The sequence below is a fragment of the Lissotriton vulgaris genome, chromosome 3_1, assembly GCF_964263255.1.
Source record: "Lissotriton vulgaris chromosome 3_1, aLisVul1.2, whole genome shotgun sequence".
NCBI lineage: Eukaryota > Metazoa > Chordata > Amphibia > Caudata > Salamandridae > Lissotriton > Lissotriton vulgaris.
In genome coordinates, this window is record NC_141689.1 from 1,505,686,606 (window position 1) to 1,505,703,809 (window position 17,204).

At 41.0% G+C, this 17,204-nt stretch overlaps 1 protein-coding gene across 1 annotated transcript in view; it reads right to left on the minus strand.

Moving 5' to 3' along the window:
• Window positions 1–1,152, minus strand: part of LOC147728078 (alcohol dehydrogenase class-3) — a 181,029-nt gene extending 179,877 nt beyond the window's left edge. The window contains exon 1 of the mRNA XM_086961962.1: window positions 973–1,152. Coding sequence (XP_086818088.1) covers window positions 973–990 — 18 coding nt within the window. The 5' untranslated portion in view covers window positions 991–1,152. The remainder of the gene's footprint in view (window positions 1–972) is intronic.
• Between the last annotated feature and the right edge of the window lie 16,052 nt (window positions 1,153–17,204).

A 17,204-nucleotide genomic window follows, 5' to 3' on the forward strand; every position in this document is an offset into this window, starting at 1 on the left:
AATTGAGTTACCATTGATCGACATAATGGTGAAATGAAAACACACTACCAAGGACTTGTGGGAACTCTAGTTGCGCCTCTGATCGAGCTGGTGTGGGGATGCCAGGGGTACTGGGAGCACATTAGCTTGATTTGCTTAAGCAGTGCACGCGCATGCTCACCTGAAACACCAACAAAGAAACTGGAAGTCTGGTCACCCTACCTTTGAGGCCCGAAAATAGAGCTCCCTAGAAACCTGTTTCGATGCCCCTCAAAAAAACTGGGGGTGCTCAGACACCCCGCCCCCCAAACTTAAAGCCCTGACCTTCGTACTCTGCATATATTACTTAGAACTTTTTAAAGGTTTTGTACATTCTTTTTTATGTAAGGATTTACCTGTTTATATTATCAATTCTTAGTAATTATTTATAGATGCATCGTCGATATTAAACAATCAATAACTTCCATGTAACGAAATATTTGCCCTGAAAAGCGCTCTGGCACCTTTGGGTAATTTCCCTGATAAATGTACATATTAATAATAACCTTGTATCGGAACAAAGTTGCTCTGAAATTCTTTGGCACCTCAAGCCCAAGCAATACTTTAGCTGAGAATATGTGATGTGAACGCAACGGAGAGTTTGGATGCAGCTTTGGGTCTCATTCGCAAGTTACTCAATTAACAGACGGAGCCCGAAAAAACGTCCAGCTGGGCCCACTAGGGACTGCTGTGCCATACACCGAATCCCTATCCCCTGCAATGGTCGTGGAAAACAAACCGTAATCTGAACCTCTAGGGAACCCCGCTTCAGCGCTGCACGTCAGTGACCACCATAGACTGCCCCTCCGCAGCCCCCAAGCAATCAGTCCAGTGGTACTTGAACGTCGCGTGCAACCTAGGCAAGCAGCCAGCCTCGTGCATATTTGTAACACGCGCCTGCCTCGCCTCGCTTGCCGAACCCACCGCTCCCTTCCGCGGAACACCGGCTCTTACTTTGCCCGCGGTGTCCATGCTGCTCTCCGCCTGGTGACTGCGAGGAACGAAGTGGGCCGAGGGGGCGGAGAGAGACTTGAACTTTGAGAAGATAGGGTGCACGCGCAGCTTTCGACATCAGCGCTTCCTATTGGACAAAAGAAACACACCGCAGAGCCTTCCCCAGACCGCTCTCTCTCCCTCGCTCGGAGCACGCTGGCAACTGAAAGTCCCATGCGTCTATCTCAAATACACCGGTCGTCTTCTGAAACTTTAGGAAGTTTCTCTTGTAGGTTTGAAACGGACATGCATTTTAAAATATTTTATGAGCCTATTTTTCTGAGCTGGTTGTTAATGTTTTAGAATTTTAACCGTAGGGCGCCATCTGTTGACAGACTTTGGGCTAACAAGTGACTTCGATGGCACTGTTTTAGAAAGAGCTCACGGAATTTATTTTAAACTATTCAGTTTTATTGACGAGTGAAATCAGTCTGTAGTAGTGGAATTATATGTATACTAAGGTTAGGGAATGTAGAGTGTAGAACTGTATGATGCAGTATTATAATGTGAAATTTATGTCTTGACATGGAATGTCGCAGCATTGCCAAGTTTGACCTGCAGAACCTTTATGTACGGAGTTACTTACGAATAAAAGGAATAATTCTACTACTTCCTGGTGTGTTGGATCACTACATCGTTTGGTGAAGAGATGGGATTTTGAAGTTTACTCGATTGGCACTCTGCCGGGAATATTCACATGCGCATTGCATTTTGAATTTGTGGATTCAACAAACAAAGCAAGGAAACCATTTGGATTCATTGTTCAGCTTTTGGCGAACATAATTTGACCACTCTTGGGCACTGGCGCTGTAATTACAGTTTATTTCATCCAAAATTAAAAGTCGCTTAGTATTTAGACCAGTGGTAGAAGAGGGCAGGGACGGAAGTGCACTGCGTGCCCCTACTTCTAAAAATGTTTTCAGTCCGTTCCCCTACTTCTTACTTTAAAAAAAATCCCGGGACGCAAGAATAGTCCTACTTAAAACGATAACTTTCTGCAGCAGCCCCTCCCTGAGCTTGCACAGACCAAGGGCAGGCCCATTGTCATTCCGATTGAGGCAGATTATCCCCTTTCGAATGTCAATGCGCCCCCCTCTGCCTTTAGCATATCAAGTGTCAGTGAGATCGGAGTTGGTGATTACAGAGGAGCTTTCCCCAAACAGAGTACTGTGGGGAACTTGACACCTTGTGTAATTTGTCAATGTTGTACACAGAGTGAACTGGGCAGGAGCAGTGACTGGACAGAAGAGACAACAGGAAAGGAGAGGTACTAGGGCAAGAGAGGTGACCGGACAGGGGAAGTAACGGGCAGGATAAGTGACAGGCAGGAGAAGTGGCGGGCAGGAGAAGTAACGGATAGGAGAAGTGATGGGGCAGGAGAGTTGACGTGTCAGGATCAGTGATGGGACAGGAGAGGTGGCAGGAAAGAAGAGGTGAGAGGGCAGGAGAAGTGAGGGGGCAGGAAAAGTGATGGGGCAGCAGAAGTGAAGGGGCAGGAGCGGTGATTAGGCATGGGCAGGAGCGGTAACCGGCAGGAGCAGTGAACGGATAGGGGCAGTGAACAGATAAGAGCAGTGAACGGGGCAGGAGAAGTGATTGGACAGGAGAAGTAATGGGACTGGAGCGGTGATCGGGCAGGAGCTGACCGGACAGGAGCAGTGAACGGGCAGGAGCAGTGAACGGGCAGGAGTGGTGACGGGGCAGGAAAAGTGACGGGGAAGGAAATGTGACGAGGCAGGAAAAGTGACGGGCCAGGAGCAGTGACGGGGCAGGAGAGGCAACAGGAAAGGAGATGTGATTGGGCAGGAGAGGTAACTGGGCAGGAGAGGTAACTGGGCAGGAGAGGTGACGGGGCAGGAGAAGTGACAGGGCAGGAGAGGTGACAGGGCAGGAGAGGGGATGGGGCAGGAGAGGTGATGAGGCAGGAGAGGAGATGGGGCAGGGGAGGTGATGGGCAGCAGAGGTCAATTGTTCTTTGCTCTCACTTATAGGTCATACACACTGATCTTGTCACATAAGCACTTTATTCACATTGTCACTGTAAATATTAATCACTTGCGCCGTTTCATTAAATGAATGATTAGACAGCCTGCTCATACATCAAGATTTTTTTATTGAATAAAACTCTTAACTTTGAAGTTCCGCTTCCAAGTTAATCATTATTCGATTTCCATAAATCAATTTGCAACTTCAGTCTGTGTTCTAGTGCCATCCCTTTGATTTACTGTTTGCATGATTTTCATGTAACTCACAAAGAAATAGCTATACCCGACAGAACAATTCTTATTTACAGTATATAGGCCCAGGTTCTGAGGGATACTGGGATAACCCCTTTTTGCTTTGCTTTGAGACAGACAAGGCCTGCTCCCTGAACTCAATCCATCACCCCTAAGAAGCCCCAAACCTGTACCCAGAATCAAACCCCACTTACCTCTTTCGCCCCAGCATGACAAACTGCTCCAGCAAATCCTTCCCCGTAAAAAAGAAGAAGAAAGGGTTAACATCTTCTGCGAGGAGCCACTGACGAAAGAAGAAAGCAGGACTACATACGCTAATGGCGAATCACAAAGGAGGGCAGGTAGTCAGGAGAGGACAGATGGATTGGAGGAGAGGAAGAGGGGGCAGCACCTGGAAGACGCCGAAAAGAACAGTGTGAAGCCAAGCTGCGTTCGGAGAGAGGAGAGACAGACCAGTTCCACCGAGGTCGTCGGAGGTGCTGTGCGGGGAAATGAAGAAAGAAGACCAGCTCCCAAAGACGACAACACTCCAGAAACCTGGAGTGAAGAGTGGTGGTTGCCCTGGGAAGCGTGACTTCCCCACCGCAACTCAGGAGAGTTGCGGCTTTCCTGGTACATGTGTGTGAAGGGAAGGGGAGACATAAGGGACGGTTTGAGAAAGAAGGAAAGGGGCAAACCGAGATGGGTGGGAATTCAGGGGCCAGATGGAAGCTCTGTCCTAATAATGGGAATGGTGATATCCAGAGAAAGCAACCTTGCCTATTGAATTTCTTTTATGGCCATTTCTTTTACTTTTGAGTTCTGGTTGAATTTCTTTTACTTTTCGTTATCCGTTGTGCATAGAGGGCTTCATAAAAAAGGAATGTCCTGATGAAAAGGAAACCAGAGATTGGGATTGAAAGTAAGACCAATAAAATCAGGAGCATTTAAGAAGACACATAGCAACAGGGGGGCGCAGTAGCTTCAAATCATAAAGAGTTGATAGTAGAATAGGCAAAGCACAATTTCCCATGATCTTCTTGTGCATTCCCCATCCTAAAAAACCCAGTAAATAAAACAGGAGATTCAGTATAGAAATAAGTAGACAACCCAATAGAAAGGGGGTACTGATTTACAATTCTCACTAGAAGGAGCTTTTCCCCAACACCCATGGGTGTGAAGATGGTCTCTATCCCTCATAAACAAAATATCCCAGAGCTTTTACTTATCTTGCTATCCCAGTCTTTTCTCCTAGCAAAGCGGGGATGACGCACCACAGAAGCCCGAACTTAAAACAAAAAAATTAAGAAGAAGATTACCATTGGAAGGAGAAGAATTCAGAGGCCATAACAGAAACCACTAGATTATTTTGTTTTCCCCTATAAGACTTTCTTCTTGCATTTTGTTTTATCAAGCCTACCCAAGAAAAGAAAAGAAATGCCAAAATAGAGAAACACATTTGGCCTCCTAGATTTGTTTTTCGCTCATTCCTCCCACGCTGACATCTTGCAACTTTCTGCACACCTTTCGGATGTTACCAATTCAAACACATGGCGTTGGTATTGGCGTCAGCTGCTGCGTTATTTCAGAGACTAATATCAAAGTTGTTCAGTCATACACCTGATGTCACAAGCTTCCAATACAACATTCTAAAAATGAGAAAGAACTGAACACACCATGATGTAATTCTCAGGCAAGTACTTAATATTCTCAGGGACAATGTATTGTCTGCTGCAGAAAGCAAGTGCAAGTTTGCAGAAAATGTGGTTACGTATTGAATGCATGAAATATGTGATAAAGGGATAAAGCCAAAATCTAAGTTATTGGAAGCAATAGTGAATGCACCTGCTCCCAAATCAAAGGATGTACTTAGATCTTTCATTGGTTTGGTTGAGTTCTATTCAAAGTTTATTAATCAATTCTCACAAAAGCCATGAAATGCGACTTCTGATTAAGAAGCAAGCTGCATGTCTTTGGAATTAAACATGTCAAAATGTATTTATATGAAATAAAAAAAATGCCATTAGCGATGCCACAACATTGCAGGGATTCAATTCTTCAGCTGATAGGTATGTCTCTACAATTGCTAGTGATACTGGGTTTGGATGAGTTTTGTCTCAAAAGTCAGAACAAGGTAAAGAGATGGTGATTGCTTTTGCTTCTCGATCTCTATCCCCTACGGAATAAAAATATTCTGTCATAGAGAGAGAGGCTCTAGCATGTGTATGGGCAGTAGAACACTTTTGTAAATTCATTTGGGGCAGAAACTTCACCCTTTGATCAGATCACAAGCCCTTAATTACTAACCACAGAGGGACTTTCAAGGGCATCTGCGAGGATTACAAGATTATCCACGGGTCTCCAGGATTTTATGAATGGACTGCAGTAGGTACCTTGGGTCAAAAATGTGGCTGTAGATTTTCCTTACCGCTCATAGAAGTGGATCAGAACTCTTGGAGGGATTATTGTGTGGCTGGGATATTTTCACATACCGGCAGCTTGCAAAAAGAAAAATGGATTAAAGCGTATAATGAAGGTGAGATTTTAAAGAAGGTAGAAAACAAAATTGTCAATAGATGGAAGGAGGATCGAAAGAGAGTAAGGGAAAGAGAATTACGGCTTTTTGGTAAGTATGAGATGAACTGAGTGTGGAAGCAGAGTTCATTTACAGTAGAGAGAAAAGTATACCTCCCAAGAAAATGCATGAACAAGTTATTCTTATGTGTAATGAAGGGCATCCTGGTATCACCCGTACCAAAAGAAACATAACAGCATTATACTGGTGGCCCATAGGCGATTTAGATAATGAACGTTTTGTTAGAGCATGTGTAGAATGTGAGAATGCTGCCAAATCCCAAAAGCCATTGCATCCTCCCATGTCTATATTAGGATGCCCTAGATTGTCATGGGAATATAGAGAAAGTGAAGTGTTTAAAGAGATGAGATATATAAGAGAAGATGTCAAGTAGAGAGACAGAGGCAAGGAAAGAAAATAAAAAGATTGCTACAAAGGTGGAGAAAAATAGAGGGTGACATTTAGAGACAATTGTGAGGTACATAGTGTGGTAGAGCTAAAAAGATGAGGTAGAGTGAAGCATGGAGTGACAACGAGAGAGGTGAGTTGAAATAGAATAGGAGACAAAATTGAGCGATGAGAAAGAGAGTGGGTTAACAGAAGATAATGGTAGAGAGAGAAAAACAGGCTGCTAGAAAGGAGTAAGGCAGTGAGCATTGAGGAAAAGAGAGGAAAGATTGAGAGATGAATGAGAAAGACCAAGTCGAGGTCAATAGATAAATTAGTGAGAAAAATGTGGGGTAGGGAGAGAAATAAGATAGGGAGGTTGACAGATGAGAGAGAGAGAGACCAAGGTTAGGTAAAGAGAGTTGTGGGGAAGTAGATGTAGAAGAGATACAAGGAGGTGAGATGAAACAGAACACAGAGATATAAGGTAGAGTGAGAGTTAAAGTTGAGAGGGGGATACAAAGGTAGATATGAGAGATGTAGGTACAGGGAGTGGTAGAGAAAGAGGTGAGGTTGTGCAAGAGGTAGAGATAGCTGTTAATGAAACATGCGTATCAAGAATGATGTGAGGTTAACATAGGCGAGGTAGAGAGGGCAGAGGTTGAGCAAGAGGTTAAGTACACAGGTATGTAGAGAGAGAAAGGGTGAGTTGGAAGAGGTGCGGTGAAGTAAGAGAAAGATAAATGACTCATTCTTTTTTAATTTAAAGAGCCATGAGAGCATGAGGGTTCCTGTTGCGCAGGTTGGGTGGGGACACTAAGCTTCTGTGAGGCCCAGCAGTCAAATGAAAAAGAAGCATTGGCAAAGCCAGTACGTCTTGCCTATTTAAAAACTATTCTCTTTGCCAATACTTTTTAGCCATGTTGTACACCAGTGAGGCTCTGTTCAGTATGGCTAAAAGTTAATGGGGTAAAGAAGAGTTGCATGGAGGAAAGTATTGTAAAGTGGGGTAGAGTGGAGTGTTATTGAGTGGCGCACAGTAGAGGTGAGTGGCATGGAGTGAACTGGAGTGTCATGGAGTGGCGTAGAGAGTTGTGGAAAGTTAGGAGAAATTAGCACGAATTTAGAAAACTGACCGTGTTAGAATTGCATCTTAGAATGTTTTGAATGCAGCAGAAATGTTTACGTTAGAAATTGACTCATAGACAAAAGAGTAAACACATCAGGTTTGGAATTCTAGTAAACAAACTGTAAAACTATAATAGACAATCACATGGTGGATTGAGAATGTTTTAGAATGCTTGGCTAATTAATGTGTGTTTTTCCAAATGTTTGCAACAGGCAACCATTTTTAATACAAACATATAACAAGACCCAAATGTCACAAGTCAACCATTTGTCTCATGTATATATAATGAGGCCCAAAATGTTGTTTTACACTCAACTCTTGCTCACATTTACATGAGTAGGACATTTTGTGCAACTGCTTAGCCTTTTTGGCACCTTTTAGAAATGTGCTGACTATAAAATTGTGTTCATCCAGCTCCTCTCCCCATGTTAGATCATTTATTAGAATATAATGAACTTATTAAAACTGCTTATATTAAATCATGACTTAGAGACTTGTATGAATGCTGCTTCCGTATAACTTAGATAGTTGCTTTTACATTACTGACTAACCATTGCCCACACATCAAGCTCATAGTGCATTCTTTAGTTTAGGGAAGAGGGTTCTCATGAGAACCACTCTCATGTGACAAGTACTGTAGTAATTGTATCGAACATGGTAACATGAGTGCAGACTGTGGGAATTGGAAGAAGAACCATCGCATGACCGACGACACCACCTCGTGAACTATTCTCATTGGATATCGATAGAAGACAGTTTCAAAATTGTTATGATAGTAGAAACTTATATTAATGAGAGTTCCTAACTAATTAGTACTCATTCATTCATCTCATGGCCTCTTTGTTTCCTAGACTTTTCCGGGGGTCCTGCTGTTTGATCTTTCCCTACCCTGAGACTCTTCTTATGAAGAGTTAACTTCTTTAGCTATTTCCTGAGGTGATTAATTAATTCTGCTTTAATTGGATTACTTGTGATCAACGCTACTGCAAAGATCGCACTCTCATTTACACTTGGTACTGCAGCTGTAGAACTACACTTATGAGAAGTTAATCTCTTACTTGCTGTTTTCCAAAGGACCACTTCATTAGTTATAATTAGCATAGGTTCCTTAGTTAGCTTACTGGGTTTTTAATGGAACACTGTGTATCTTCTAATGCTGACTTCTAACTAATCTATTTGTCATATTTCTGCAAACTTAGTCAACTGAATAAAGGTAATTAAAGACCCTGAACTTAGATAAATAAAGCTTTTGAAATTTTCACCACCCTCACCATTGACTAATTGTAAAAAATAAATCTCTATGATATATTAATTGTTTCTGAAAGAGCTGTAATTCACCTTTGGTGGCAAAGGTCAGTCGATCTCTCCGAAGCTGCAAGGATTCTCCACTGCGAGATTTGTAAGCGGGTGCTTATAAAGATTGGACCATACTGGCGAGTCCTTAAAATCCCACATTGTCGTTGAGGGAGTAGTGTCGTAGCGTGGAAGGGCGTAGAGTGGAGCAGAGTGTCAGATTGGAGTAGAGTGTCATAGAGTGCAGTGGCATAGAGTGTCGTGGAGGGGAAACACCCGTTACAACGCAACTTTTACAACGCACTACCATTACATCGCAACTTTTACAACGCAGGATCCATTACAATGCATGCCTTTACAACGCATGTCATTACATAGCAGATGCTATTACAACGCATGCCATTACAACGTAAGTATATAATTTTATTTTATATTTTATTTTACATTATTTAATTAATTTAATTAATATTAAAAATAAATAAATATATTAATTTATGTATTTTTATAAAATAAATTAAATATATTAATTTAAGTAATTTAAAAAAAAATGAGTATAGGGGTATATGTTTTGGGGTACTGAGGTATATGTTTTGGGGTGTTTGGGTATTTTTAGTGTTTTAGGGCTGGGTTTGGTTTTTGGGGTACAGGGGTATTTTTAGGGTTCAGGGCTTGGTTTGGTTTTTGGGGTACAGGGGTATTTTTAGGTTTTAGGGCTGGGTTTGGTTTTTGGGGAACAGGGGTATTTTTAGGTCTTAGGGCTGGGTTTGGTTTTTGGGGTACAGGGGTATTTTTAGGTTTTAGGGCTGGGTTTGGTTTTTGGGGTACAGGGGTATTTTTAGGTTTTAGGGCTGGGTTTGGTTTTTGGGGTACAGGGGTATTTTTAGGTTTTAGGGCTGGGTTTGGTTTTTGGGGTACAGGGGTATTTTTAGGTATTAGGGCTGGGTTTGGTTTTTGGGGTACAGAAGTATTTTTAGGTTTTAGGGCTGGGTTTGATTTTTGGGGTACAGGGGTATTTTTAGGTTTTAGGGCTAGGTTTGGTTTTTGGGATACAGGGGTATTTTTAGGTTTTAGGGCTAGGTTTGGTTTTTGGGGTACAGGGGTATTTTTAGTGTTCACTTTTTTAAAAAACACGACTTTAAATAAATTAAATTAATTAAATTAAATTAAATTAATTATATTATTTACAATTAATAAATTAATTAAACTACATTACCTAAATTAAATTAAATTAATAAAATTAAATTATATTATTTACAATTTATAAATTAATTAAATTACATTAATTAAATTAATTTAAATTATATTAATTTTTTTTAATTATTTAAATTAAATTTATTATAATAAATTAAATTATATTATTTACAATTTATAAATTAAATTACATTAATTAAATTAAATACATTAAATTAATTACAATTTTATTATTACTTAAATTACAAAAATTAATTTAAATTTATTTAATTACTTATTTAAAATTAATAAAATTAATAAAATTAAATTTATTAAATTAAATTAACTAAATTACATTATTTAAAAAAATATATACTTACCTATACTTACGTTGTAATGGCATGCATTGTAATAGTATCTGCTATGTAATGACATGCGTTGTAAAGGCATGCATTGTAATGGATCCTGCGTTGTAAAAATTGCGATGTAACGGTCTGCGTTGTAAAATAACGCGTTGTACCGTCATATATCCGTCGTGGAGTGGTGTAGAGTGGAGTGTCGTAGAGGGTGTTGTTCTGAGTGGAGTAGAGTATTGTAGAGAAGAGTGTCATAGAGGCGAGTAGATCGCCATAGAGTGGAGTAGTGTAGGAGAGTGGAATGGCAAAGAGTGGAGTAGAGTGTTGTAGAGTGAAGTGGCGTAGAGCAGAGTGGTGGCATAATGTGTTATAGAGTGGAGGGGCATAGAGTGGAGTAGCATGGAGTGGAGGAGTGGGCTGGAATAGAGTGTAGTAGTGTGCCACAAAATAGAGTGAAATAAAATGCCATGGAGGGGCATTAAAGGAGTTACATAGAACTTCATGGTGTGGAATTAGTGTTGTAGAGTGGCATAGAGTGTTGATGAGGGTAAACATTCTTTACAACAACTGCATACAACGCAGTCCATTACCCTGCATTTTTTACTCCACAAAATCTTTTACAACGCAGGGCTTTACACTGCAAACCATTAAAACGCATTCTCCATTACAACACCCCGGTGGAGTTAAAATAGTAAATTGTGTTGTAATGGATAATGTGTTGTAAAGGAATGTGTTGTAAAACCCTGGGTTGTTAAAAATTTTGCAGAGTAAAAAATGTGGGGTAACTGCACACATTTTAAACGCGTGTGGAGTAAAGTGACATTTTTATTGAGTGGAGTGGCGTGAAGCAGAATATAGCGTCATATAGGGGAGTAGAGCTTAATGGAGTAGTGCATCATAGAATGGAGTATCCTAGAGTGTAGTATCGTAGAGTGAAGTGGAGTAGAGTGGCCTAGAGTGAGGTGACATAAAGTTCATTGGTGAAGAGTAGTTTGGCATAAAGTGCAGTGGTGTAGAGTGCATTGCTTTTGAGTAAAGTGGTGTTAAGTGCATCGGTGCAGAGTGCAGTGGTGCAGAGCAGAGTTCAGCGGTACAAAGTAGAGTGCAGTGGTACATAGTGGAGTGGTGCAGAGTGGAGTGGCGCAGAGTGGAGTGGCGCAGAGCAGAGTGGCGTAGAATGAAGTGGCGCTGAGTGGAGTGGCGCAGAGTGGAGTGGTTTACAGTAGATTGGTTCACAGTAAGTGGTGCACAGCAGAGTTCAGAGGCGTAGAGTGGTGATGAGCAGAATAGAGTGGATTGGCATAGAGTGCACTGGAATAGAGTGGAGTCGTATAGATTAGACCGCAATGGTATAGGGTGCAGTGTTGCATAGTAGAGTGGCACAGAATGGAGTGGCGTAGAGTGCAGTGGCGAAGAATACAGTGGTGCATAGTAGAGTAGAATGGGGTGGATTGCAATGGCATAGAGTAGAGTGGTGTAGAGTACAGAGGCGTAGGGTGAAGTGGCGTATAGTGGAGTGGTGCAGATTAGAGTGCAGTGACTCAGTTTGGAGTAGCTCGTGGTGGAGTGGTGTAGTGTGGAGTGGTGCAGTGTAGAGTGGAATATGCATTGTGTGGTAGCACACTTTCATTACAGACAACACAACTTCAATTGAAATCACCATTAGATTTGCACAGACATAGAGTTTCACTTTTACAAGTATACAGTGCACAAACAGTAATGTGTCTGTATTGATTTGTTTTGATTGTTATAAAATGTTTGTTCCCACCACACTTCAGAATTACTAAAAATGTACTTCTGTCGGGCTTTTCTAATTCTGAAAATATCTGCACAGTTCATTTATAGACACTTAAAACTTGTTGTGTGCTAGAAAAATATAACATCTTACAACTTTCCTCAAGCACTCTTTGGAGTCAGCATAATTTACATATAAATCCTCTCACTTTGAAGCAGAGAAAGAAAAGTAAAAACTAAGCTCCCTGGAAGACGGAGCTTGAAATTTGACCTCTGTCTTTGAATGCGCAGCAAATGTGACAAGCTGAGAACAAAATTTAAAGGTCTGTATATAGAAATCAAGCACTGGTGGACAAATATAGTAAATAGGGTTTGGGCAAGGAAAGGGAAAAACTCGAGCTGGACAGCCTAAAACAAATACAGCCAGCAAATAGAAAGCAAGCAAATGTGAGTTACAAACCACAAAGCCAATTATAAACAACAGGCAGAGTACATTCCCAGGGAAGCTTTTCGAATGTCCCCAAGATGACGTTAGAAAACCAGACAGCTGTACAAAAAGAACAATTGGTGGATGAAATACTGAATGATGTCCAACTCTCACCCCCAGTACAGAGAACTGGGCCTAAATCAATAGTTTTTTTGCTCACCATGCCACCCCAGTTTGGACCCAGCCATATGCAAATCAGTCTTGACCCTGATCCCCACGGGAACAGTCAAGGCCGAACTGCCAAGCCCAGTCCTCCCTGGACCAGAAAAAAACATCCTGGGAGCTGTTTCAGGGTATCACTCCTCATCATCCAGGATAACCTGAATCCAGTGGCATGGCGAGCATAGGATCCAGGTTTGGGCATCTCCATCCCACTTTAACCTAAAAATGATTTCCATGCACACCATTAGTACAGGAACTTCTGACTGTACCAACAAAGTTTAAAGGGAATCAAGTGTATCATGGGCTCCATGGACAATTGTCCACTTTGCCTATACCTTAAAATGCTCTGCAACGTTTTTTACAGCACTTCTTAGCTGTGAGGTAATTGTACATGTAATTAATGGTAATTTATTTTAATGCAAATTTCTAAACAAAGTTACTGAATAATATCTTTGGTCCAAGTATATACACAAAGCACAGGATCTGTGCCTCTCTGCAGTGAGGCACTGGGTGTGAGGTCAGAGTAAGGCTAAAATAAATATTATTTTGTTTACATTTGACCTATGGGTACCTGCACATTAAATATTCAAACCACTTACACACTTATCTATTAGCTAGATATGTTTTATTTGACTTTTATAACACAAATTTTTGTAATTTTAATACAACTGTACAATATGTAAAGCTTGAGAATCTTGGCACGTGCTCACACACCCACACACAGAGCCACACACACACGCACACCCGAACAAGCACACACACACACACACACCTACCTCATCTGTCTGTCTGGTATGTCTCTGTTCTCCTGGTCGTTAACTCTTTCTTTTTTCTCTCAACTGCCAGGCCCTTGTGGCCATTGTTGCGCCCCAGTTCAGGAATGGTGGCAACATTTTCTTTTAGAGTAGTGTTCAGAGTTTCACTGCTGAATGTATTCATGATAGCCGACCGTGCCAATTTAGTGAGGGATAAAAAGAGTTTTAAAAGACTCATTAGAGCTCAATTTATCTCCTGTTCCTGGCACTCCTTCAAAGACCTATTAGGCCAGGGATCGCAAGGGCAGCACAACGGGTAGCAAGAGCGAAGCCAGGGGTCCCAGTTGAGACCCTTAATTGACGTCCATGGATAAAACCCTTTGGTTATCCCTTTTCACTTCCTTCTTTTAAACATAGATTTGCAGGTTATTTGTCTGTTTTTTAGGGCTTCAAATTTATTTTCAGTTGTTTTGGGATTTGTTCAGAAAACATTTAAACACCCATGATTGCATGAGAGGTGGTAACTTCTGTTTTATTAAGTCTGTCTTCAAGTTCTGAGACTCATTTTATGTCAGATCAATTGAGCTCAGTGTAGACTAAAATTCTACAATTGCCGTCATTACTTTTTAAAAATTTGCACTAGTGTCTTCTTGATGATGATGTTTTTAAAAACATAATTTTCAATACTGTTTAAACCAGTTGCTCACTTTGTAGTGGTAGGGGCCTTTGTAAGATGTTCTTGTTGAAATTGCATATTCATTCCATCTATTATACTATCTCAGCTTGGGTAGGGAGCACAAGTTGGCTCAATTGAGAATGATTCTGATATTGCGTCCTCTGAGTCACTCGATGAAGAGTCTTCTTTTCCCTACATTAATGCTTCATTGTCATTCTGCTGAACTTTTCTTCTTGAGTGAAGAGTGCTAGGATTTTGATTTTGGCTACTGGTTGTTGGGTTACAACCAAACTCTACTTGAATTTTTGGTCTGTCTGCCTCTTATTGTCAGCCTTTGAGTGTTCTTTGCTGTCTTTATTATGGGCAGGTTCTTGTGCGTATTACTTTTTTAATTTACCAAAATGTGCAGCTTTATTGATTCAGCTATTGATTTAGGCGTTGGTGACCTTATACTGAGCAATTGATAGCCTATAATCCCTAATTGTGGGTGAAAAAGATGCCATCATTGGCGGTTGCTATACTATAGATCTTCTACTTTGAGGATTTTTCAGTACTGGTGTTCTTGTACCAGATGCAGAGAAGGGTTTGCTTTCTGGGAAATTAATTTTCTCTTCAAGAGAAATGTTTGGGGGAAAGGAGCACACTATAATGCAACGTTTCACTTAAAGTTGAGGTGACTTGTTTGTGTGATTTGTCAGGTTGACTCTCTAAAGAGAGAGAGAGAGTAGTATCTACATCAAGGGTGCTATTTTGTGATTATGGAGCAGGGAGAAATCTACTGTCAGACTGCTCAGGATAACTTTTCTGCGTGATGTCACTTGGTCTAGTTGATACAGACTCATGTGGGGTCTCTTGTGGTGGAATTTCTGATGACTGGAGGAGCATAATTGAGAATTTTCTGCTGAAACAAGAGTAGGCATATTCCCTTTGCCAAGGCTTAATACACATATTAATGAGGCAGAGGCACTCACAATTTGCGACCCCCATTGGGAATGGCTGGCACTCCCAGGGATGGTGGCCTACTGGGCTCAGCAGACCTCCATTTCTGGGACTGCTTTTAAATAAAGCAGTTTTTTTTAAATGCAGCCCATTTTCCTTAAAGGAAAACGGGATGCATTTAAAAAAAGAAAAATTGAACAATTTTGTTTCATTTTTTAAGGGCAAGCAGTGGTACCTGGTACCACTGCCTGCCCCCCCAAAAATTTTTTCCCTGCATCTGCAAAGGGGAAGGGGTCCCCTCGGGACCCCTTCCCATTTGCGAGTGCTTTACCACCCTCTTGAAGAGGGCGGTGAATTGCGAGTGTTTTGCGAGCGCAATTGTGGTCGCAAAACATTCTTACATAGGCCTCTGCTCGCTATTAGGAAGGGACGCCTTTGGAACGCTCCTTCCTAATAGCGAGTCGCAATTCCTATTTAGTGAGTCGCAAAAGAATTGCGACTCACTAAATAGGGATTGTACATGGCCCTATTAGATTTTGCATGAGCCACTGGTTGCAAACCCGTTTGCGCATACAAAATAGGGTTGTACATCTGGCCCCTATGTTCATTAAGCTTGCATCATCTAGTGAGATGCAAATAGTCTGACACAGTAGAAGAGTAGAAGAAATGGCATGCACCTGTGATGTTTGGTAAGACAGTCCTATCTTTATATTGGCAGAGACTCCACAGTCAAATAGATTATACTAGTAAAATGCCTTTGTGAATAGCAAACAATCGTAAACTTACACAAAAGTGTAAGTTTACCTTTGTGAATAAGGCCCGTAATGTCTCCCAAGGAACTGTAACTTCACTAATCACCCTATTTGGCACATCACATCTCTCTTTGAAAGCATATACCTTGGCAATCAAAGGATGAAAGGGCTTTCTTGCAGTTTTTAAAAAACTATTTTTCTCTCTGGCTTTTTTTGTCTGCCTTAGCTGATGATGTTACCCCTTTATCCCCCTAATTTCTGTCCTTTTCAGAATCGTTTTGTCCACCACAAGCGTGGAAGGGTATGCTCAGACATGAGCCCCTTGCTCACTGCACCATCAGGATTCAAGCAAGCCGGGCCGAAGACGGCTGTAATGCCAGAAACCGGTCCCCGGAAGCTTGTTTCCTTTCCAGTAAAAGAATTGGCTTGGTAGTTTGGTCTGCCCTGTTCCCATGATGCACTGGGCCAGGGACAGACTAATTTGCATGTAGCCAGGTTCTGAGCTGGGATGGTGCAGTGAGCTAAAAAATGGTGATGGATCAAGCCCTGATCTGTTGACTGGGTATGAGTGTTCTGTTTAATTCAGATACTCTGTCCATCACCACCCCCTTTTCAGAATCGATTTGTGAATAGCAAACAATCTTAAACTTACACAAAAGTGTAAGTTTACCTTTGTGAATAAGGCCCGTAATGTCTCCCAAGGAACTGTAACTTCACTAATCACCCTATTTGGCACATCACATTTCTCTTTGAAAGCATATACCTTGGCAATCAAAGGATGAAAGGGCTTTCTTGCAGTTTTTAAAAAACTATTTTTCTCTCTGGCTTTTTTTGTCTGCCTTAGCTGATGATGTTACCCCTTTATCCCCCTAATTTCTGTCCGGGACTACCCATTGAGGAAGCTGCTTTTTATAGTATAAAAAGCTGAGAACACTTTCACCAGCAGATCATTCACTGTTTCACCTCTGAATCTTTTGAAGCTATCTATCTACAGGGCCATGCTAATATCAACATCAGGACAAATACTTTAGTGTGGTGGCAGCTATAAGCAACACAAGGGAACCTCAATATATTATTTATAGGTTCAACGGAGGGGGTAATAAACAATTATAAACAAAGGAAGTCCTTCTCAATCTGTATGTCTTCTACTTAGTTAAACTAGTGTACGATCTATGACACAAATCACTACAACAGTTAACATTAGTCAAAAATATTTTCATACAAAAGCATCATGGCACTGTATTGTAATTTGATTCATATATACATTTCGACATTCATTGCTTTAACAAAAATAATTTCTTTAAACATTTTCAGTATTCCTTTTTTCAAAATAAATATATCAAAACCCATTGAGCCATGTACCCTCAAAGTATTCATTCACACCCTCACACTCTATCAATTTCTAAATAAAATGAATGGCCATCCTAACAATACCCAACAGGAACTATAATGTGTTAATTCGAATTCACATGTATCACACACTATTTGTCCCAATCCTATGAACCTTATGTTGGAGGTCAACTTACATTTCTGTGGTTCACTGCTTCTTTGTTTCCAGCTTC